At 35.6% G+C, this 23,503-nt stretch overlaps 3 protein-coding genes across 3 annotated transcripts; all 3 read left to right on the top strand.

The window, feature by feature from the left end:
- Nucleotides 1–4,344: 4,344 nt before the first annotated feature.
- On the top strand, nt 4,345–7,468 carry LOC137720429 (F-box/kelch-repeat protein At3g61590-like). Its single transcript, XM_068459497.1, has 2 exons — nt 4,345–4,806; nt 5,965–7,468. Exon 2 carries the CDS (start codon nt 5,992–5,994, stop codon nt 7,207–7,209), a length of 1,218 nt encoding a protein of 405 aa, XP_068315598.1. The 5' UTR covers nt 4,345–4,806; nt 5,965–5,991; the 3' UTR covers nt 7,210–7,468.
- Nucleotides 7,469–10,947: 3,479 nt separating this feature from the next.
- On the top strand, nt 10,948–14,613 carry LOC137719793 (putative phosphatidylinositol 4-phosphate 5-kinase 11). The gene is made up of 7 exons (XM_068458812.1): nt 10,948–11,093; nt 11,275–11,443; nt 11,726–11,836; nt 12,197–12,384; nt 13,134–13,231; nt 13,536–13,656; nt 14,271–14,613. The coding sequence occupies exons 1-7, from the start codon at nt 10,948–10,950 to the stop codon at nt 14,611–14,613; spliced, it is 1,176 nt and encodes a 391-aa protein (XP_068314913.1).
- Nucleotides 14,614–19,251: 4,638 nt separating this feature from the next.
- Nucleotides 19,252–22,784, top strand: LOC137721377 (uncharacterized protein At5g41620). Its single transcript, XM_068460471.1, has 3 exons — nt 19,252–19,781; nt 20,395–20,517; nt 20,984–22,784. Exons 1-3 carry the CDS (start codon nt 19,419–19,421, stop codon nt 22,439–22,441), a joined length of 1,944 nt encoding a protein of 647 aa, XP_068316572.1. The 5' UTR covers nt 19,252–19,418; the 3' UTR covers nt 22,442–22,784.
- The last annotated feature ends 719 nt before the right edge of the window (nt 22,785–23,503 follow it).

Below are 23,503 nucleotides of genomic sequence, written 5' to 3'. Positions count from 1 at the left end.
ACATTTTGCCTTTTTCCATCATGCATATTGGGTCTGTGAAGGCCATGCACAGTTGGAATGTTTCTATAGGACTAATTAAGTCAACTCTATAGTTTAAAGTATCATCTCAACATAATCCCTTATTAAGAACTCATAATCAAGGATTAGCCTTAAAATTCTTAATTGATGTGATAGCGAGTATCGTGAAACTTTTCCTCTTTTATGTTGCATTCGCCTACTGTAAGATAATGCTAGTCGACTCTCATCCTACAACCGATCTTGCCTGTAGTTATAACCCGAAATAGAAATGCATGAAAACTAATCTCTGGCCTTGTTAACTAAACATGGTTAGATGAATGGTCCAAATAATTTAGCTTGACTCGAAAAAAAAAAAAAACGGATATATAACCATACGTCTGCAAGTTTAAAATGTATGTGGTCGATTTTGCTTGACAAACCCGCACATAACAAGACATATATGAATAATATTTGTTTTGTAAAAAGTTTGTCAATAAACTATTACAAGTGAAGCATGACTTAATGTGCAAAAGCGATAATTTTTACCATAAAGAGGTTGCTTTGTAGTGGTGAACCCACTAAAATTTGTTTAAATTCGCCAGATTAGGCAAAGAAAAAAAAAACTTTGTGATGCCAGAGGATAATCACACTTGTATTTGATTTTATAATTCCTAAAAAAATTGTGTACTGTGTAAATTTTAATATGTACGGTTTAAAAATCAGGAGATGACAGTCCTACTCTTTTAAGATTCTCGTTTGATGAATTCTGAGTACCAAAGCATATTAGCCATTATATTATACTAGTTTAGATCGAAAAGCTTCTCCAACTTGTCAAATAATTTAAGCTTTTGAATATAAACTAATATAATCATTTAGCTAATATGCATTTGGTCCTCACTGATCTTCAAAATAAAGACCTTAAAAGAGGAGGACTCTAGGAGATGATCTTTTATGCCAATTTTTTTATTTTCAGTTTTTAAAAATAAATAAATAAACCACGTACTCTATGTACCTTTGATCCTTGGTTTGCCCATTGAGTCATTTTCATTTGCTTTCATTTATTTATAGCCCCTCTGGCCTCTATTCCTTCGGTCTGAAGAAAAGTTGATCCATCAACTGATGAGGCTCCACGCACTACACATTTTTTAGTGCAGCTGCTTGTATAAATACTTAATTTGAACAAATTTTTTTTGTTGGTATTATGTAGCAACTGCACTAAAAATATTCCCATTATATATTTATAATGGTTTGGGATGGTATATCCTAGTCCCCTAGAGCATGTTCTATTCTTTTTTTTTTTTTTTTTTTTTTCGTCTAGTTTAAATTTTCTGCACTCAAAATTTTATATGGCCTCTTTATGATTCTCTTTTTTTTGCGTCAATTATGTGACTTGTTTCATTTGTTGATACTTGGTCATTCATTTAAATCCTAAAAACATGTGGTGCTCAAATAAATAAGTCATAGAGAAGCCACAGAAAACTTTGAGTGCAGCAGATTTGAACTATTTTGGTCCAGTAGTTTCTTCCCTATTTATCAATTAATAAAAGTAGTGCGTGTGACTAATATATGCCTAAGATTTGATTGTTACCAATTTTTTGGGAGTTTAATGGCACTTGCTAGAAACTATAAAAATTTCTCCTCTACTTTTTCATTAGATCACTTTACATCATCTTTGTCATTCCCCTTTTGCAATTGGGATTCCTTAGCTTTGCCTCAATTAATTTATTGTATGCATTTCTGCTGTTGACTTGACCTAAGTAAGGATCATATTGTTTTATTTCATGGCGATACTCACTTAAGCCTCTAAGATCTAAGCAAGTTTTAAAATGCATTGCTTATACAACGGCTCACCACGTTAGATTGAAGTAGTCGCTAGGAATGAAAGGACTAGGTTGCCCCATGTAGCTTGAAGTCGTTAGGCCTGTATTTTACGTTAATAGGCTTCATGTATCATCATATTATGCCAGACTAGATTGTAAAACACGTGCTTAATAATAATAATAAGGGTGGCATCATCTTGATGCCATGATCTCATCCTCGAGCTGGAGCTCGAGGTGTGGGCCTTGTGTATTGCCAAGGCACTTTAGCCTTGGTAGAGGAGGCTTTTGGATTTTAGACTAATTCTAGAGCTTTTGCTAAATGATTGCTTAGCATGCATGAATAATGACGTATTGCACCGTTGAGCAATTAGTGGCCTGGATATTGTTATGACTACGGCAAAGAATCTTCTCTTCTTGTTCATACAAAAACATATAGATCTTCGCAACTTTGGATTTGAAATTATTTTGTTGAAAAGCTATAGAAACAATTTTGGCCGCCTTGAAGAACTTAATAAGGTAAAATGTTTAAAACATAGTCTGGTGTGTTTCCATGATTCACCATTTTCTGGGGTTGAACTTGAAAAAACATTATGCAAATTTTAAGTTGGAGGTAATGCGGGTTGATTTAATATAGATCAATCTACACAATAGTTTCCATAGATCTTTTTTCATGGAAGAGAAGAATTCGAATTTGACTCCTTAGTTTTAAGATATAGGTTACTCGGTTTTTACATTTTAATTTATTTAAATTCTGATCTAACTGTTGGTTTGAAGTTGACAATTAAAGAAGGAGCCCTCGAACTTGAGTTTTTAGTTTTAAGATGTAGGCTAGCCGGTTTTTATTCTTTGGGTCAAAATCATATCTAACTGTTGGTTGGGTGTTTGTGCTATTGTGTGTGCGCTTCTGCCTTCTGGTAACTAAGTAGGGATTATCGTCATTGCTTGTTTGTGCGAATTACCTCCATATCAAGTATTTGGTCATTGAAAATTATCTCATGTTGCAACCTTTGTAACTGTTATTGTTATCGTTATTAATGGAAAATTGCTGTTTCTTGTAAAAAAAAAAAAAATAATAAAAAATAAATTTGAGGCGAGTTATAGGAGCGCGAAACATGATATTCTGATTAGGTAAAGAAGGGCCAACGTGCCTCCAACCAACCAAAAGGGTCTTACCCCATTACCTCCTTTTCATGTTTCAAAGAAAATGGAAGCAAGAAAAGAATAGCTTAGCCATGTGGTTTGGTATCATGGACTGCCTTGCTATGGTTGGTAAAGTATATACCAATTTAAAAAAGAGAAAAATTGACACCCAAAGAAGTACAAAGTTTACAATTCAAGTGATTTAACTTTGTGTTTTATATTAGGACTTTTTTAAAGCATTTATTTTTTAATTTTTAGTTTTAGTGGCCCGTTTGATAATCATTTTAGTTTTTAGGATTTTTTTTTTTTTTTTTTGAAAATGAAAAATATGTTTGGTAATTTATTTTAGTTTTTAGTTTCAAACAAAATGAAGACTAAAAACTAAAAATTGAAAGTCAGATTTTGAAAACTAAAAAATGTAACTTTTGTTGCAGTCCTAAATTCATTAGGAGTGTAATTGTGTAAATCCTAGTATATTACATATAGAATTTTCTTTTCTCTCTGTCCTTGACACTGGCCCTCTCCCTCTCTTTTCCTCAATAAATTAGCACTACAATATAAATTAAAATGAAATTTTTTTCAAACAAAGAATTTAAATTCAATTAATGAGTAATAAAAAGAAAAAGAAAAACTAAATGGTTGGGAAAATGAGGGTGCAAATTGTAATACCAAATTATGAAGAAGAAATAGATAGAAACAAGGGGCAAAAAGAAGCAAAAAAGTGAAGAAAAAAATAATGCTAGGGAGACTAAATTTTTAAGTCAAATTTGGAAACCAAATTATGTATTACTAATAAAAAATAAGCATGTTAATCAATACTTCATAATCTAATTATTAACATCTATATTATTTAAGGAAACTTTAACGAAAAACTCCCGGTAATGTTCATTTTAACGAAAAATCACATTTTAACCCTAAAAAGTCAATCATGGTACTATTCATTTTACCTTTTATTTTGTCATATCATTAAAACTTAAATTTTTCAAACTATTTTAATTAGTTTTCTTATTATTTAATTTATAAAATTTAGTTTAAAATTTTAATCACGTTACACTAACTCACAGAAAAATAGCGTTTTAACGAAAAACCCGCGGTACTGTTCATTTTAACGAAAAACCATATTTTTATACTAAAAAGTCAAACTTGATACTATTTATTTTACCCTTTATTTTATCTTTATCGTTAAAACTTAAAATTTTTAAACCATTTACATTAATTTTCCTAAAGAAAAATAAGGGGTGATGAGTAAGAGAGCATTATACTATTCCTTTTCGGTGGGTTTTTTTTAGGCAAAAGTCGCCTTATTCCTCTCGTTAAAATTCATCAATTGCTTACCACAAAACCCCATAATCTCAGACCCACCATGTCTTGTATGCACAAAAACATAGCTCAACTCTCACGGTGGCTCACGCGCCTCCCCTCCCTTCCCCACCTCTCTTCCCCTCTCTCACACATAAACAGAGAGGAAGAGAGAGACTGTAGGAAGAAGTAAACGTTTTCTCACTTCACTATCTGCCTGTCGTTTTTGTTGCATCGAAAAAGAAACGGAAGTCACTTCTCTCCTCTCTCTCTTTTCTCCCTTTAAAATCTCCTTCCTTTGCATTTGGGTTTTTGCTCACCAGCTGACGACCAAACATGTTTCACCAGCCAAATCTAGAGCTACCCATTTCATGGTTTTCTACCATTTGAAGGAAATCTTGCGCTTTTTTACCTTTTGCTTCGTTTAAGGAGGTTTGGTCGGTAAAAGGTCAAATTTTCTTCGGCTCGTTTGTTTTTCACCGCTGTCATATATTGAATCTCTGAACAAATCTAAGGTAACCCATTTGGCCAGTGGCGGTGGAGGAGGAAGGTGAGTGCTTTGTTAGATTTTGCTGCAGGAAATTAGTTTCTCTCTGCTTTTGTTTTTGTGGTTTGTTTTTCTTTTCTTCTTCTGTTTTTCCCATCGATGTCAGGTGGAAATATTGTTTGTTGATGTATTGCTATCTGGTTTTGTTGCGGTATTGTGATGTTTTGATTGAGTGGTATCCATGGACTAATAGCTCTTCATCTAACATTATAAAACAAATTGCAAGTCACAAATCTCTCCTAGGGTTTGATTTCTTTGAAAAAAGCACTAGTTTTTGCTTTGAAATCTGATTAAAAAGTTCCCATTTTTATTTTGTTGCTTTTGCTTTGGATGTGGGTTGTAAACTGTGCTGCTGAAAAGTTTTAATTTTCTGATTTCTTCACTGGGTATGCATTTCGGTTTGATATTCTTCTTTGCATCATTGCATGCGATCTTATATGTGGTTGATTGATTGTGTAACTGATTTTTCTGTTTTGGTATGAGATAAAATTTCTGACATTTGCAAGATTTAATGATGTTATGCTGCATTCTCTGTCATGTCTGTAATTTTGAAGATATGGGAGTTTCTATATCGAATTTCTGGCATTCAATTACCAAGACAGTCTCTACTTTCTGGCTGCATCTACTGTCCTTTCCTTTGTTTTGCCTTTCAAATGGAGTGTTTGAAGGTTTACCATGGCATTTCTTATAGAATGAATATTGATTTGGATTCTGGATAATGAATCTTTGCTTTGGGAATAACGAATAAAAATCTTGGAAGGTGGATGGATTTCTGCTTATGTGTAGCCTTTTAATTAGTCGGAATCATGTTTCGTTCCCCTTATGTGATTATATAATTTGTAATTAATAAAGGTAGGGAATGCAGTATTGTCTGCTGATTATAGTGTCTTGAATCAGTCAACTCACAATTAGATGAGAGAGTTAATATAGCTGACATCTGGAGTTCATATGCCATCTTTGATTCCTCAATTTTGAATTGGTCTCAGTCTCCGACTTTGTATTGGTTTAGACCACAGGTTTCATAACCAATATTGTTATTGATGCTAATCTTGCGATCGCTAACTTGAGTAGTCTGACAGTAATGCAAGAGATTCTTATTTAACATAATTTGGTGTATTATATTTTCTAGATAAGAATTTTTTGTATTATATTTGTGTCCAGGTTCCTTTCACTTTACTCCTTCTGATCATGGAGGGAGAAACATCGTGGTTTAGCCATCCCCTTGATAACATGGCAAGAGGGACTACGGAGTATGATGCATTCTCAGTGCTCAGTGATGAAGGAAATAGAGAAGCTAATGCAGTTATGGTGGATTTGATACTTCCTGATGACCTGTTGGAACGGATATTAGCATATCTACCAGTTGCAAGCATTTTCAGAGCACGTAGTGTGTGCAAAAGGTGGCATGAAATTCTTAGTTCAAGAAGGTTTCTGTGGAACTTTTCGAATGTGCTATCACAAAAACCTTGGTATTTTATGTTTACAAGTTCTAATGATCCAACTGGTTATGCATATGATCCTATCCTCAGAAAGTGGTATGGTATTGAGCTCCCCTGTATTGAGACATCCAATTGGTTAATTGCGTCATCATGCGGTTTGGTTTGCTTTATGGATAATGAAAGTAGAACTGAGTTATATGTCTGCAACCCTATTACCAAAACATGGAGGAAGCTTCAGGAGCCCCCTGGCTTGAGATTTTCTGATTACAGCGCACCTGCAGTTTCCGTTAACAGGAAGTCACATGGTTATACTATCTCAATTGTGAAATCTAAGCAAGTTGCTGGAAATTTTTTCCAATGGGATGTGTCCATTCATATTTATGATTCAGAAACAATGATGTGGGTGACCTCTTTGACAGAGGTTCTGACAGGATGGAGAGGTGGAGATGAGAGTGTAATCTGTGACGGGGTTTTGTACTTCTTGATTTACTCAACTGGGGGCGGGTCACCAGACAATCGTCATGGCCTAATCACATATAATTTATCTGCTTGTTCTACCCATGGGTTGTTGATACGCAGTATAATTCCTGTACCTTGCTCTCTTACATGTGGCCGTCTGATGAACTTGAAAGAGAGGTTGGTTATGGTGGGAGGGATTGGTAAACAAGATCGGCCTGACATAATTAAGGGGATTGGTATCTGGCTTCTAAAGGGGAAAGAGTGGCAAGAGATTGCACGAATGCCTCACAAGTTCTTCCAAGGGTTTGGGGAGTTTGATGATGTTTTCGCCAGCAGCGGCACAGATGATCTCATATACATTCAGAGCTACGGATCTCCAGCTCTTCTTGTATTTGACATGAACCTGAGGCATTGGAGATGGTCCCAGAAGTGCCCTGTAACAAAGAGGTTCCCACTTCAGCTCTTTACTGGTTTTTGTTTCGAACCGAGGCTCGAAATTTCTCCTTGATTGTGTGGATTGATAGGATGTGGTGGTGGCATTACACCAATTTGTCTGAATTTCCCGTGTTTCACCTTTGTTTTCTTTTCCCATTAGTTTCCAGTTACCGCATGTGTGTTCTAAAAGTTGTATACATATAACGTACCCGCAGATAAAAAGCTGCTTATTCATGGTCATGGCTATATTATTCTTTCTATTGGAATTTGTTTCTAGTAAATTCAATCTTATGAATTCCTGACATGTAATTTATAAACCTTTTAGATTTGACTCTCTTATGTAGGGAATTCCGTCATACAATTGGGGATTATATCTTCGCTTTTTATCTCACATTACGTGACGTGAAAGAGAGATTTAGAGGGGGATATTTTTTAGATTGTTTGCGTATGACAGATAAATATTGTCTGGACCAGTAGGTCAACAAAAATTTGATTCGTAGATGGTTCAGACAGTATTTATATATTATACGTGTTTGTAGATATGACGGAATTTTCCCACATATGTGAGGGGGGCACATTGATTTCTAGTGTCCCTTTCAAGTTTCAATCACACCCATGGTTTTGAAGATGGTTTCCTAGCCTTTCAAGCTAACAGAAGCTTCCATGTTTCAGCAGATTTCCTCTTGTTTCATCTTTTTGCAAATTCACGTGTTTTCAACGTAAAAATAATTAAGAAATTGATTAGGCACTTAAAAAGTGGAGATTAACAGGGAAGCTTGTGTTTGCCTTGTGTGGGTTGGTTGAGAAGTGACGAAGATCGACACTCTGGTTTTAAAATTCTAATTTTAATGGAGGTAGATTTTGCTTGGTGGACATGTGACGATGGAAGGTTGTATTTTATGAATCCATGCTGCTTTTTTTCCTTGTGGCCCGAAGACTTGTGCCACTACCAAATATTTTAAAGAAAAGGATTTTTTTTATTGAAATGCCTTGGGTTTTCAATGAATCTTAATTTTATGATTTGGAAACCGGTATTGTATTCTTTATGTACTTAAATTTGAATTATTTCTTTGTAGTTTAGGAGAATATTGCTATTGAAAAATAAAAATTTTCTAAATGGATCGATATCTTCATTCCTGTATGTTTTGTATGTCTCTACAATCGTCTTCACTCAAGTTCAATTTTTTTTTTTTTTTTGGATTTTACAATTTTATATGTTTAAAATTATTCACTTTATGCTAATGATATTGATTTGTTCAAATAGAAGTGGGGGCAAGTTGACTAAATTAGGATTAAAAAAACCCAATGAGATCATTACAATCAATAAGCCAATATGCCATGGCTTGGGTGGCACCAATTAGGTTAACTACTTATTTCCTTATCTACTTTTTGTAAAAATATCTAATGCTCCATTCAGGCGATGACATAAAACTTTCATTTTTCTTTTTTAATAATTAAAACAAAACGTCTTGTCGGATTTTATGATACGACTAATATATTGATAAAAGAAAAAAACCAAATACATAATTTCAAATCCAGAGTTGTATACTCTTAATTACTTAACATGCAAACAATTTGCAGTTGCATGGCTATTCTAAGAACATGAATCCATAGAAGTTTATACATTCTCGTGATTTGCATCCAAGAATCAATTAAAAATTGAAAAATTGGATTATGAGATTACGAAACATAATTTTTTTTTTTTTTTATCAGATCAATACTTCTAACTGAATAAGTATGAGTAAGCGATCCATGGATAAAGATGCTCTCCGTTTCCCTTGTAGTCTACCTAAAAAGGTCGGCAATGTCTGTGCTTGGAGGCTAGTGTAAGAGAAGAATCTAAACGCAAAGTCATTTAGATGAAGTGCTATTTTTGTCGAATTGCTTTGGTGAATATGATCTTTATAATTAATCTACTGCGTTTCGGGTACAAACTCTCTCTTCCCCTTCTTATTAGTATAGTTTCAAATATTAATAGGCAAAATTTTATTTGGACCCAAAGTTTTTCTCTCTACACCCAACTAATATTTTCTCGCCATTAAACTTCCGAATTTGTCCTTAAACAAATAAAAACAAATAAAATTGAAGTCTAATTTGGATCCCTACACCCAATAAACCCCACCACCACCACTGCACGCCTCCATTATTTCTGACGAATCCAACCTAAACTCCATCAACACTTAAATCAACAAATTAAGAGTGGAGGAGTCCCTGTGTGAGGCTTAAAGCAAACTTAAGCTGCAAAAGTCGTTCTTTCTTTCAATCACCGCAAGAACTTTGGACCAAGAACATAAGAAACCTTAGGGTTTAGCGATCCCCTCAGCACCGTATGCGTACGCACTTTTTTCTTCATATATTGATTTACAAAAAGTAAATTAATACTATTATTCTCATGAAAAGTGGGAAAGAGATCCCTCCACCCAGCTCCTTTTTATTTTCCAATTAGTTAGATCCAAAGAGATCGAAAACAAGAGCATCAATGGTCGTTAGGTTATTGGATGTAGAGATAAATGTTTCAATACTTATTTTCTGATTCTTATTTATTTAAGGGTAAATTTGAAAATTTCGTGAGAAAAATTTGTTAGTTGGTTGTATAGATAAAAAAGTTGAGTTCAGATAAAATTTCGTAACAAGCAAGGCATAATAGTCAAATGAAAAATGACCGTTAGGAAGTTTTGTGAGGGGGAGGGTATGTCTTGTACCAGACGCGAAACTTTGTTAGCGTTTCATTCCAAAAACGACTATATCGGTAGTTCGATCTTTCTTTAGCGCGTAGAAGTGTAGTGAATCAATGAGTCCGATGGGCAAACCTCCTCCTAGCCTCTCTGTCATAACTAAAACCCAAATTTTAAAACTGATGACGAAGACGACGACAGCACAAACTCCTAAAAAAAAACGAGAACCCTTTCTTCTCTGGAAATTCTTGGATTTCGAAACAGGGTTTCTGACAAAGGTAAATCTTTGCCCAAACAGTGTTGTTTTTGGTAGGTTTTGTTTGGGGTTGGTGATTTGTCAGGGATGCTGAAGGCAAAGGTTGCCTTTGGGTTTTCAATTAATGTTTGGGTAATAACTGCTGGGTTTGTTTGGAGTCATGTTTTTTTGGGTTTTTCACTTTTGTTTTTTTGGTCAAATAGGGTTTTTCACTTTTGGTTGGTAGATTTTGTAGCTCTTTGTTTAGTAAATGTCAGATAAAGCTCAATTTGCAATTTTGCGTCAATTTTGTACTTTATTTTTTATTTTTTTTGGTTCTTTGAAGGAGTTTTGATTATTTATGTAATCTTTTTGGTTTCAGTTAAAAATGATCAAAATGAAAAGAAAATACGGGTGGCTCGTTTGACAATCTTGTGATACTACTTTTTTCAATAAGGATAGAAATCATTATATGATAAGCAGTGTACAAGTTTGCAGCTAATTAAATTTGTGACTGAAACTTTGAATGAATGGCTAGGCTGTTGATTAGTCCTTGTGGACGAAACAGAAAAACAGATGATAGTTCTCATCTTATGTTAATTGTTTATGGTCATCTGTCGTGTATATGTTTCATGACTTTGTCAGTTTGTCCACAATATAGGATCATTTGTGTCATAAATATTCTCTTGCCAAACTGTGAATGCGAACTATTGCGCACCGTTGTGTCTATGCTTTGTGAAAATCAATTCGAAATTCAAGTATGGTTGACGGATATAATAATCAATTCTGATTACATCTTTGTTGTAACATGTGACGCTAATATATGAGGCTAACAAACTCAAGTGTAACATTGTCTACTTAGAAATGCTGATCCAATAAGAACTATTCCGCAGGGCGATACATGGAGCTTCTGCAAGAAGAGCTTTCACCAGATGACTTCAAAGCTACCAAAACAAACTGTATAAAGTATACCAGGCAGGACTCGATACATGGAGCTTACTTCACAAATGACTTTGAATGGAAGGATTACAGTCCTGCAGTTTTCAGGTTTCTTTTTAATGTTCTTTCAATTGTGTGTTATTTTTCAAGTTAGATCTTCTCGTGTCAAGTTTCTTTGTTCATCTTATTTCAAGTGATTTAGCGTGTGCGCATGTATGTATGCACATGCCTGTGTTGTTTCTATCTTCTTAGGACTTTGCAAAATATGTAATGAATAGATTGTTTGCAGACGTTTGCTGGAGCTTGACAGTATAATTAGTTATGATGACTACCTGCTTACAGTATGTGGAGATGACACTCTAAGGGCGGTTTCTTTACCAGGACGGTACGGTAGGGTGTATATATTGCCTGGTGACAAACGCTTAGTGATTAAAACTCTGCGGAAATCAGAAAAGCAGGTAATGAAATAAACCTCTAGTGTCATTTACCATTAATGGATGAAAAAGGTTACTAGCACAAATTTACGAGCCATATATACAAATCTGATTATATACACTTATTGCGAAACAATTCTTCTTCGTGTTTTTACATTCTGTCGAAGGATTTTGTGTTTCTAAAGATTTCTGTATAAATTTGGACGTTTTGATGCAAAGTTAATGGAACAAAGGAATTTCCTTTGCTTCTATATATATCTGTTTGTCAGCAGTCTAGGCATTTACTATGTTTACCTTTTCTCGTAGGTGTACCTAGAAATGCTTCCAAACTATTACCGCCATGTTAAGAAGTACGGGGCCTCACTTTTGAAAAGACTGTATGGACTTCATGTTATCAGGCCACCGGGAGGTATCAAGGTACGATCTTCTCAGTAACACAGAATTAAAGTTTACTTAATTAGATTAAATGCAATATATTGGGTAGAGATAGTGAGCATATACTTTACACATAATATACATACATACATATATATATATATATATATGAAATGAGAGCTACATATATAGTACTACAAATATCAGCATAGATGATGCGGAAACTGCGTCATCTTTTGGCTTCCATGGCGTTGCGTCATGGAGGATGGTGTCAAAGCACTTTTATATGCAAAGTGCTAACGTAGATGAACAAATTTTATCCTACCAAATCCTCCTTTAATTAGGATTTGACATATTCAAGCTCCTTCTAATCAATAGTTACAATTTTTTTGCAATGAGCAGGTTTACTTTGCGGTTTGCGCAAGTGTAATGCCGTCAGAACTTTGCTTATATAAGTGCTATGATCTCAAAGGCTCTTCAGTAGGTAGAGCCCGCAACAGATTACACGTCCACGACACGGCCATACTTAAGGATCTCGATTTTGATTTTTGCTTTTACCTGGATCCATTGGTCCATGCTCGGCTCTTAGCGTAAGTACCTTCGTCTAATTGTCATTTCTCAGCGCATCGGCGCATAAGCAAACTTTTATGCATAACGCTCGAGTTCAGTCTGTATTTTTTGGATGTTAGCGAATAGCACCCTCTTTGAATTTTTTATTTTACTTAAATTAGAAGAAGCTTTGATCTCAAACTCGAATGTCATCTCCTATTTTCTTGTAACACATCACTCCTAGGCTGCCTGGAGATGTTCCGAATGAGCAGTTGTAGTTGTGTTTAATTGTTGAGGGAATGTTGCCATCGGTACGATAAAAAACAAAATCTTGTTTTTCACTACTTTTACCTATTGGATGTCTAGAGATCTTGAGAATCATGAAACTTTACTTCTCTGCTATGCATTGCAGCTGCTCTACCAATTATTTTAGCCCACAATATTGTCATTTGGCAGGTAGACCACAAACTGATATTGTTTTCTAGGCAACGTAATTTCCATGGGGACAAAAGGAGAATGACACTAGTTTGGAGTGTGCATTCACAAACTATTAATTAGGAAATGCATTCTATCACATAATTCTGTTTATTAGTAATTACAAACTCTAATTATTCATTATATGGATTTCGGCGGGTATGTTACACACAGATTTGATTGTATAGCTTATCCTGTTACGCTTTAATCTCAGAATACAAATTATTACAAGGATGCATGGATCTGTTTGCTTCGTGACATATGAATCCCTTGTTTTGCCTTATGAACACCTTTTGCCTTCGTTTTTGTGTTATAGACAAATCAAGTATGACTGCGAGTTTTTGGAGGCCGAGGGCATCATGGATTATAGCTTATTGCTTGGTATGCACATAGATACTTCGCGTTCACGGGAAGGTGGTTCTCCTCGTTAATCATTTTCTCTCACTTAGTGTGCGTTTCATCAGATGCAGATGAGGAAATTCTTATGAGAATACAACATACACAAATATTTCTGCAGAAAACTAGTCCAAAATTTTCCTGTTGTTGTCGTTGTGTCAAATATAGTTTTATAATTGCTTATTTTGTTTCATCAATTGAACATATAAATGAACTTTTACGCTTATTAAGTAAGATCCATTCAGGTGTTCAGAAAATGTGTTTGTCCTGATTCTCAAGTCTTTAATTCTCTAACATAAAGAATCCATCTATCCCTTGGCAGGTTCAATTGATGAAAGAAATTCCAGAAGTTTTGATGCCAAAAAGCAAACAGATGATACTTATGAAGACGATGAAACCTCATCAGAGTTAACTCTTGCCGATATCTGCGATCTAATTGACAGGTACTATATTGTATGTATTTCCACATTGATATCTGGACTTGAAATAAAAAGGTTTTGGTTGGTTCTGTTTGGGTTTAAAATATAGGATCAAAACATCCCGGTTAGCATAGAACTGTGCTAGGTTCTGTTTGGCATGAACATGGTTGGAAGTTTGCTAGGGTTTGTTTTTCACAACTATTATGTCAACTGACTCGTCGAAGAAGTAATGCCATCATTGAAGCTATGCCGGAGAGATAATTCCAGTCATTTCCTAATCCATTTCATTTTTATCATTCTATCGTTTATATTCCACCTAATATTGGCTAAGCCTTGACAAACTAGTATCTTAGACTTTCCAATTCAAATCTTGTCATTCTTGAAAATCTGTAGTAAGTTCTAATTGCTTTGGCATTCAGGACGAACCGCTGTACCACTTTGTTACTAATCTGTCAAGGCTTAAACCCTGACTGTAGTAAGTAGGAATGTAAATGAAAGTGCCTTTACAATTGAGGTAAAAGTTTAATGAACAAAACCTAACAAAATCTCAACCATATTTTATTTCCAAATCGTATCTGTTGATTACTTCTCTGCTTTATGCTCTTCTTTGACTCTTGATCATTATTCTTCTGCTGCAGGCCTGGTTTTAAATTTGGCGACAGACTGCCAGCACGCGCTGTCCGAGCCTTCAATAATGAAATGGAGAGTAAATCATATAGGTCCAGCAGATCACAGGAATGCTTCAATGTTCTTTTGTTCTTTGGAATAATAGACTTTTGTCAGAATTACAATATGAAGAAACGCATTGAGCATGCTTTCAAGGCAATCAAATATGACTCTAAGTCCATCAATACTGTGAACCCCAAAGCCTATTCTTCTCGCTTTCAAGAGTTTCTGAGCGAAGTATTTCTGCCCGAAGAGTCGGATGACTTTGATCTCAACCAGCAGGTTCCTTCTGCTCCTTCAAAATCTGACCCTTAAATACAGATTCATGTTACTATTAGGCTTGAACAAAATAAGAAATGAAAAACTAGGAGAGATTCATGTTAAGGCCTGCTCAGGTCACATTGAGCCATGCTTTCGATTAATGAAGATAGTCTATTTTTGTGGCAGTAACTCAAACGTGACAATCTCTAAGGCTTAGGTAGGATTAGATTGGATTAATATTTGAAGGTAGGTCATGTCACTCATGAAGAAGACTTATTCCTTCTAAGCTACGTTATCAACACCTTATAACTGATTTCCTCGAATCCCCTTCAAAATGAAAAATCGTTCACCTTTACTTTCATTTCTTACTTCTTCAGCACCAATCGAGCTCTAAATGTGCAGTGTAACAATGAAGGGTTTCTGTTCTTGACACCATTAGGGATGTGATGAGCACCTTAAGTTTAACATAACTCTAAATAAGTTTCCGACAGGGACTCATCCACAAAATTTAGTTGAAGAATGCGCTACGTTGATCATTTTAGACAGCCTAGTGAAGGGAGATGCTTCTGATCAACACCAAGAACACTATTGCTCAGGTCAGATATCTCAGAACCCGAAAGTCGCAATTCGTGCATGTTGTAGAAAATATAGATTACTGCATTGCTAGGATTGTGAATTAGTGAAGTAATGGTAATGTTTCTAAAGATAAAAAAAAAAAAATGAAGATAGTTGCTAAGAGGTAAGTGCATCCCATTGCATGCACAAGTTGTTCTGAATAGCCGATTCTTGCTATAACCAATTTCAGAGTATGAAAAGAAAAATTATAAGTTCTTTTTGGGTTGTAAAAACACTTGTGTACCTTTCAGATAGCATTTTAACATGCTTCAAATAAAATGTTCTATGTAAAAGCGCTTATGAGTAAAGATGTTAGACGGACTCTAACATACTGAATTCTTCGAAACGAACTGGTTTCTATCTGAGAACGTACATGATGAACTCTTATACCAGGCCCAGTTTCCCAATAATACCTATACAATGCCCGGCCTAACAATTGGCCAAGCTCAAATTGGTATCCTCAAAATCACAGTAAATCCAAATATCCAATCTTGGAAGCACCCAAAAAGTATGAGAAGTACAATGTCAAGGTACAGGATACGAAAACCACGAATGAAATTCCCATGTTACTCTACCGTTTGAGGCTTAATCATTGCCCATGTTGGTAACAAAACCAGAAATTGGATTTTGTATAAGTTCATCAAAAGCAAAGCCCCCTTTGGACCACGTCCTGTCTAGAACAATACCAAACCACACAAGTGGTCCAGTCGTTATTTTTTGTGGTCCTGTTGTGGAGTTCAATTGATATGAAAGCTCTTGATGAAAAGGAGATGCGGTAGATTTAATGTTGTAGTTGGCTCAATAGTAAGAGTGCGCATTAAACCGAACAATTTCAATAATAATGAACAATTTAATTCGGTTTTGATTATTAAAAGGACAAATAGTTTTAAAAAATGACGTTAAGGATTTAGACTTAGAAAAAGTGATTTGCTTTGGTTCGTTTTCACCCCAATGAATTTAGTTAAAATCTTAATTAGTTGGTTCAATTGTAATTTTGAACCTTAAACCTATCCAAATCCACCCCTACTCAACCGTTAAAACATCGACCTTTTGGATAAAGTATGGTTATCTGACAATTGAATTGACTCTAAACCTCGAATTTCCATTCAACAAGCAAAGCATTCGAGTAGAAGAAAATAAAAGGTAGGAAAAAGAATCCAAAAATCAGAACCAAACCACATCTAGGAGATGACAGACACTTGTTGCCTGCAGACAAAAAGCACATAGACAAGACAACAGAGGAATAAAGATGCAACAGCCTATTGCATGATAGGGCAAGGACCACAATTCTGGGCCTTCCTTCTTCTGACTGACTGGTCCAGTGGTCCTGGTGTTTGAGGTTCGTCTCTGTCAGAAAGCTCCAGATTGCCCATGTGTGGACAATCATGCTTCTCAAGTGACTAATTGAACAGACTGATTAAATTGGCTTAAGACAACAAACAGGTGACCTTCCCTGGCCTAGGATTCCATTCCTGACTCTAAATTGTCCTTATGGGGTTGGTTGGTTAAATATCAAAGTTCTGCAGCTTCCGCTAGTCTTCGAGAAAAAATTATCTGTATCGTATGAATCTTTTTCTACATCATATGAGTAATTTTGCGAAAAGAAAGATAGAGATTTGTATGGTAAATCAAATCAGATATCTAGAAAGCTATGATTAATATTTGTATTTATAGATGTATGGCGCATGAAAGCAGAAAAGGCCAATATCATTATGTTAATATCTTGTCATTTCTCTCTTTGAAAGGTCAAGATCTTCCGCTATCTCCTCGTGTAAGTGTAAAGTTTGAAAAATGGACTAACAATATCATTGTAGGCTTTGATCTTGCTCCACAACGGTCCACAAGATAAAAATTATGATGTTTATGGGAGTTTTTTTTTTTTTTTTTTTTTTTTAGTATTTATGATGGGTTGAGCGCACTATATAATACAATGACATTTTAATTTCAATAATATGCATCACGTTCAACTCTTTGTACCTGTTAACTGTTACAAAATGCACTTCTAGAATGTCGAAATTCTTATACAATTCTATAAAACCTAAAATATTTACCGGAAAATTGTAGTTGACACATGTAATTAATGTACTAAGCTTGAAGTCATAGGACTGAATTATGAAGGTCAAATAGTAGTAATTCTCACTGAAAAATGAAAAAGATAAAAAAACTTATTTTTAGCGACGCTCTCTAGAACTCAATTTTGATTTCATTTTGCCCATTGTAACTTAAAATCCACAACTTTACTCTCTAAAGCTTAAATTCGTTCTACTTTATTACTTTTCCGTTTCTTCTATCAAACAACTGTTAAAGTTGCAAACGTGGTGGGTAAAATGTAATATCATAAGCTTATTTTTTAGCTACGTCTCATGAAACTCAATCTTGTTCCCACTTTGCTCCTGGAACTCGATTTTGATCTCACTTTGCCCCTCTAAAACTCAAAAGTCATCATTTTATAAATATCCACTATGAATTGTTGATCTCTCCACTATGAATTTGATTATAAAGCTTTACTATGTGTTAACATTTAACAGTTAGAAAATATTAAGTTTAGAGGAAGAAATTAAGGATTAAATTTGGTTTGCAGAGATCTGGAAAAAAATAAAAAAGAAATTGATTAGCTTGGTGCATCCAAATCAAGCCCACGTAATAGAATTTGCTTCAATTCTACAAATAGCAAATAAATCTTAGAAAAAGTGTGAGGTAGAAGTTCAAACTAGTCTGAGTATGCGTACTCAAGCTGCTTTGAATCTTTTTTTAGGAACTTTAACGAAAAACTCCTGATATTGTTCACTTTAACGAAAAACCACATTTTTACACTAAAAAGTCAATCATGGTACTATTCACTTTGCCCTTTATTTTGTCTTTATTGTTAAAACTCAAAGTTTTCAAGTTTTTTTCCATTAGTTTTCCTTTTTTTTTCTTTTCACATATCCACATCAGCACATTTGATGGATTTTTAATTGAATTAACATAATGAAGGCAATGTGGTGCAAATTTTGAGTTTCACAAATTAAATGACGAGTTTTGAGTTTCAGAAGCCAAGGTGAGATTAAAAGCGAGTTCTAGAGTGCAAAGTGGTATAAAAATAAAAAAAAAGTGAATTTGACAAAAGAAAGGGAAATATGGAAAAGTGAAGCAAAATTTGTATTTTAAATAAAGTGATAATTTTGAATTATAGGAGACAAAATGAAATCAAAATCAGTTAAGAAAAAAAGAAAACATACTCTTGTTCTTTTTATTTATTTATTTATTTAGAATACATCAACATATTTACAGTAACATCCCATATTGTCCAGGAGAGTGGATCATGTAAGCCTTATATGTATATTCTCATCTCTACCTAGCATGAGGCCTTTTGCGAGCTCACTGGCTTCAAGTTCCATCGGAACTCCGAAGTTAAGCAAGTAGCACGCGAGAGCAATCCCATGATAGGTGACCCACTAGGAAGTTCTTGTGTGAGTTCCCAAAAACACAACCGTGAGGCGTGGTCAGGGCCCAAAGCTGATAATATCGTCCTACGGTGGAGTCGAACCGGGGATATGGTGAGGGCCCGGGCGGGGATGTGACATTTACATTAGGAGAATGGGGAGTTCAGCTAAGTTTTTTTTTAATACATCGATATTTTTATACTAGGAGATTTTTTTAATACATCGATATTTTTACACTAGGAGAAGGGGAGTTTGGCTAAGTTTTTTTAGTACATCGGTATTTTTACACTATGAGAAGGGGAGTTTGGCTAAGCCACCAAATGGACAATCTAATTTGGTATCGAATTCACCATTTACGAGATTCAAACCTAAGACCTTTCATTTTTAAATAAAAAGTGATACCATCAGACCATAATACTATTAGGCTATTCCTGTTCGTTTTAACTTAAAAGAGGAGAAAGAAAAGCAAGAACAGATGATTGTGACTGTGAGGAGCTAAGTGGGCCCAATTTTTGGAGGTCACTGTCCCAATTCCTTTGGCATATTATGGCTGAGGTGGATAAACTTCGGGGTAAATCTGGGGACAAAAAAATAGGAAAAATAATAAAAAAAATAGAGAAATAGATTCCAAAAATATGTAGGACAGGTCACAGAAGAGAGCAGAACAACCTCGACTGTGTAGCTTTTGAAGAAAACGAGAGTGAAAGAAGCAACCTTGTAATCTTGAATCTCCCAAAAAAAAGCAGAAAACAAAAACAAACACAAAAACGTGGGTCAGCAAGAAAGCACAGGTTGAAATTTGAATTTAGAGAGAGAGAGATGGAGAGAGAGGAAAAAGGTGCAGAAAGTGAAAGGAAAAAGGAAGGGGGAGTGATGGTGAAAAAGTTGAAACGGGTTGTGTTGGTGAGGAAAAGAGGAGGGCTTTCCTCCAGTACGCCACCACCCATTTGGAGGCTCGACGATTTCTCTTCTCAGAGTCGCAGAAAACCCACCTCAGAATTCCTCATCCCTCACTCCGCAGCGTCACTCTCTGCCAGAAAGCTCTGTTCCTCCGTCTGGGAAATTGAGCAAATGAGCAAGGCCGGCGGTCGGCTCCGCCGCAAGCAGCAGAGGAGAAATGGGATTGGGATTTCCAGGCCTCTGGTGGAGGTTGAGAGTCCTGCTGGCTCACTTCGTGACCAGGTGTGTGTAATTTGTATTTATTTTTTGGTCGAATGCTTAGTTATACTTTGTTTTATGAAGCCTGTTGCAGAAATGGAATGTTTCTTCAAGTTGGGATTTCTTGCTATGCTGAAAATTAGTCTAAAGATTGTATCTTTTTTTGCTTCTATGACACATTAAAGATACAATTACGTAGACGTGAGTTATATCAGTTGGTTATGTAGATGTGAGTTATGTCAGTTTTGTAGATGTGAGTTATGTCAGTTGGTTAAGCCAGTATATCGACCCCTCCCATCCAAGTTCGGAGCTTCCGTAGATTAGTCTTGTCAAAAAAAAAAAAAAAAAAAAAGCAACAACAAAAACAAAAATGAGAGGCATTCTACTTGGCTTATATTTTTGCAGTTCTGCTGCAAATATGATTTAGAATTTCCTTTTATCCGGAAAAGTTTGAGTTGTTGATTATGCAGCATTAACATTAGGGGAAAATTGTAAAGTTGGGAAGAATTGCTCGTCATTGTGTATGATTTGATAGTTGTGATCTTATTTTTACTGCTCCGAAATTTCAAAAACATATGAAATTGCGTTCATCTGTGTGTTTTAATTGAGTACTGATCCTTGACCTTTCTGATTCCAGCCAGCAAGTGCAAGAAGCTTGAGAAGGCTTGTATCAGCACTGTCGATACAGCACCATCAATCAGTTGAGAGCAATGGTTGTGCTCTCCAACCCCGATCTCCTGCTACTTGTAGCTCATTGGAGGTGAGTAATTATGTCCCTCTTCTCCTGAATATAAAAAATGCCCTCCCTTTGAAGATTAGGAAGTCGCCCATCCTTCCCTTATTAACACAATAATCAGAACGGCTGATCCATTAGATAGTCTGTGAGTGATTACTTTAAGGGTAAAGTCAATTGATAAGTAGACAACAATGTAAAGTAATACGCGTCTGAAAAAATTCATTCAAGTGTAGATTCCATGCTGTATAAAAATGTTTTCAAATGACGATATCCAAGAAAGAACTTTGGGGTATCAAGTATAATTTATATAAACAATATCTACAATCGAGAGATAGGAGGCATGAATTGAAAAAAAGTTTAATGCCTAAAAAAAGAGTATCGTAATTATTCGTTTTGGAATAGTAAATAGTTACACACATTGTAGAATCAATGTTACCCAAGATCAGAGACTGATGGATTTGGATACCCTTTGGTTTTCAATTTTTTGTAGGTGGCACCTTATAAGGGAAGGATGGGCGAATCAAGTCGTAGTTTTAAAACATCCACAGAATTACTCAAAGTACTAAATCGTATCTGGACTCTTGAAGAGCAACATGCATCTAATATATCATTGGTAAAAGCTTTGAAAGTGGAACTAGATCATTCTCATGCAAGAATTGAAGAGTTGTTGCATGAGAAGCAATCGGATAGGCAAAAAATGGATGACTTGATGAAGCATGTTACAGAAAATAAACTTGTTTGGAAGAATAAGGACCAAGACCGAATCAAAGCAACTGTCCAATTGCTCAGGGATGAGCTAGAAGGTGAGAGGAAGTTGAGAAAGCATTCAGAAAGCCTGCATAGGAAGCTAGCTAGAGAGCTCTCTGAAGTGAAATCTTCTTTCTCTAATGCTCTGAGAGAGCTTGAAAGGGAGAGAAAAGCACGTATCCTATTAGAAAACTTGTGCGATGAGTTTGCCAATGGAATAAAAGAGTATGAACAAGAGGTGCGATCCCTGAAGCAAAAGCCCGAGAAGGGTCACAGTGGTATGACCAGCTCAGACAGATTAATTCTCCATCTTTCGGAAGCATGGCTTGATGAACGGATGCAAATGAAGATACCAGAAGCTCAGAGCGACCTTGCAGAGAGGAATACAATTGTGGACAAGTTAGGTTTTGATATAGAAACCTTTCTTCAGGCTAAACGATCTGTTGAGTCAAAGAAAAATGGTAAATTATCCCCAGAGGAGCTGAAGGGAAATTGCTCACGTCGGCAGTCATTAGAGTCCCTTCCATTGAATGAAGCTACAAGTGCACCACAGCATGTAGCTGACGAAGATACTACCGACAATGATTCACACCCTTTAGAAGCAGGCAAGAGTGCCAGTGGAAAACAAATCAAGCGCAGCTCTAGACAGCGAAAAAAAAATGTTGCAGAAGGCCAATATGAAGGAATGGCGAGATCTTATTCTGTGAGGGAGAAGCTATCAAAGGAGAACACTAAGGCTAATAGTTTGTCTGGTTTGCAAGGGCAGTATGAAGAACGTATGGCCAGAAGCATGTCCTATAATGCAAACAGAAGCGAGTCTGCAGATAGGGAACATGGTGAAATCACTGAAGTGGGAGCAGAAAATCAGGCTCTGATTGAGAATCTTGAAGAATCTGAGTACTGTGATTTAATCACAGGTCTACAAGAAATACAAAGTAAACGGCTTAGGGCACGTGGAATGAAATCCAGTCATCCTGAAAGTAACCGCAGGGTGGAAGCTTGTGTTCAGCCTGTGTATACAGGTAATGCTAGTCCAGTACAGCAATGGATGTCAAAACTAGGAACCCCAGATTTTGGAAAATCTCAGTCTTCTTTGGAATGGCCTCCGGGACTTGACGAAAATACCTTGATGGCAAAACTACTAGAAGCCAGGTTGGAAGCAAAGCGCCCTCGCATGAAAACTTCCAAGGGGCCTCTCTAGTTTCTCATGGTAAGCTGATAACAGGAAGAATAGCTGATCTTTGAATTGAGGCCAGAATCTTTGTAAACTGAATTTCTTGTCCAAATGCCAAAATGCAGTACACTTGTACATGAGAAGTGTTTTTTCTGTTTACCTTGTTATAAATACCTAGTTCTCATCCAAATCTCCACTTACCATCAGTAAACCTCTCAAAAAATTCAGTAACGATCTATGATTTTTAAAAGCTTTCTTGAATCTCAATCCAATCATCTAAAATAAAAAAATGGACTTGAAATTATTCTTGTTTTTCTTTGGCTATGGATACCGGAACCAACTGAACCTCTTTGGCCCCTTCTGAGATCAAATGGAACTTTATTAGAACATCTCCACTAGTTGGTAGAGGCAATGACAATTGAGAGCAAGGGCAATAAAATTGCTCTTACTTTTCACTCTAAATACTATTTGTCTTTGTGCAAGTCCACCAGTTTAGAAGGAGGAATGATAAGGGTAAGGACGATTACTACTCACAAATATATTTTTTATTTATTTTTTTAATATATAGTTGGGTACTTGTATAAAAAAAAATAAAAAATTCGGTAGGGTTTTTGGAAATTTTATAGTAATTTTTTGGATTTTTTACTGTTAGAATAATCTTAACCGTTGATTTTCATAATCATAAACAGTTAGAGGTCAACATTCTACCACGTGTCAGTTGACCACAAAAGGACAATTTTTGTTTTTCGTTGGAAAATAAATGGTCTGAACCCCAACAGTGCCATTTCATCAGGAAAGCCATTTGGCTCATCCGTTCATCTTGTGGGTGGGACCCACGGATGTTTGCTGGTGCAATTGGATTGGGTGGTGCCTGCCCTTACAATGATAGGGCCAATTACCATAAAGCAAGTTTTTTGTGGGCAAGAAGGGCAATTGGGAATTGGGAATTATTGGAGATGCTCTTAAGAACGATCAAGAATACATATAAGATGAACATGTCAAATGTAAATCAAGAGGTCACAAACACAAAATAAAATACTACAACTTTACAATTACAATCACATACGAATAAATATAATTCATCAACCA

The sequence above is a fragment of the Pyrus communis genome, chromosome 16, assembly GCF_963583255.1.
Source record: "Pyrus communis chromosome 16, drPyrComm1.1, whole genome shotgun sequence".
NCBI lineage: Eukaryota > Viridiplantae > Streptophyta > Magnoliopsida > Rosales > Rosaceae > Pyrus > Pyrus communis.
The sequence above is the reverse complement of the archived record's forward strand: the minus strand, read 5'-3'. Positions and strand labels throughout refer to the sequence as shown.

What these genes read in the sequence shown, in the direction of transcription:
- LOC137720429 (XM_068459497.1), top strand. Translation starts at nt 5,992, where the DNA reads ATGGAGGGAGAAACATCGTGGTTTAGCCATCCCCTTGATAACATGGCA.
- LOC137719793 (XM_068458812.1), top strand. Translation starts at nt 10,948, where the DNA reads ATGGAGCTTCTGCAAGAAGAGCTTTCACCAGATGACTTCAAAGCTACC. An exon ending in TACAGTCCTGCAGTTTTCAG is followed by an intron (nt 11,094 to 11,274) that starts GTTTCTTTTTAA and finishes GATTGTTTGCAG; the next exon opens with ACGTTTGCTGGAGCTTGACA. An exon ending in TGCGGAAATCAGAAAAGCAG is followed by an intron (nt 11,444 to 11,725) that starts GTAATGAAATAA and finishes CTTTTCTCGTAG; the next exon opens with GTGTACCTAGAAATGCTTCC.
- LOC137721377 (XM_068460471.1), top strand. Translation starts at nt 19,419, where the DNA reads ATGGAGAGAGAGGAAAAAGGTGCAGAAAGTGAAAGGAAAAAGGAAGGG. An exon ending in CTGGCTCACTTCGTGACCAG is followed by an intron (nt 19,782 to 20,394) that starts GTGTGTGTAATT and finishes TTCTGATTCCAG; the next exon opens with CCAGCAAGTGCAAGAAGCTT. An exon ending in CTACTTGTAGCTCATTGGAG is followed by an intron (nt 20,518 to 20,983) that starts GTGAGTAATTAT and finishes AATTTTTTGTAG; the next exon opens with GTGGCACCTTATAAGGGAAG.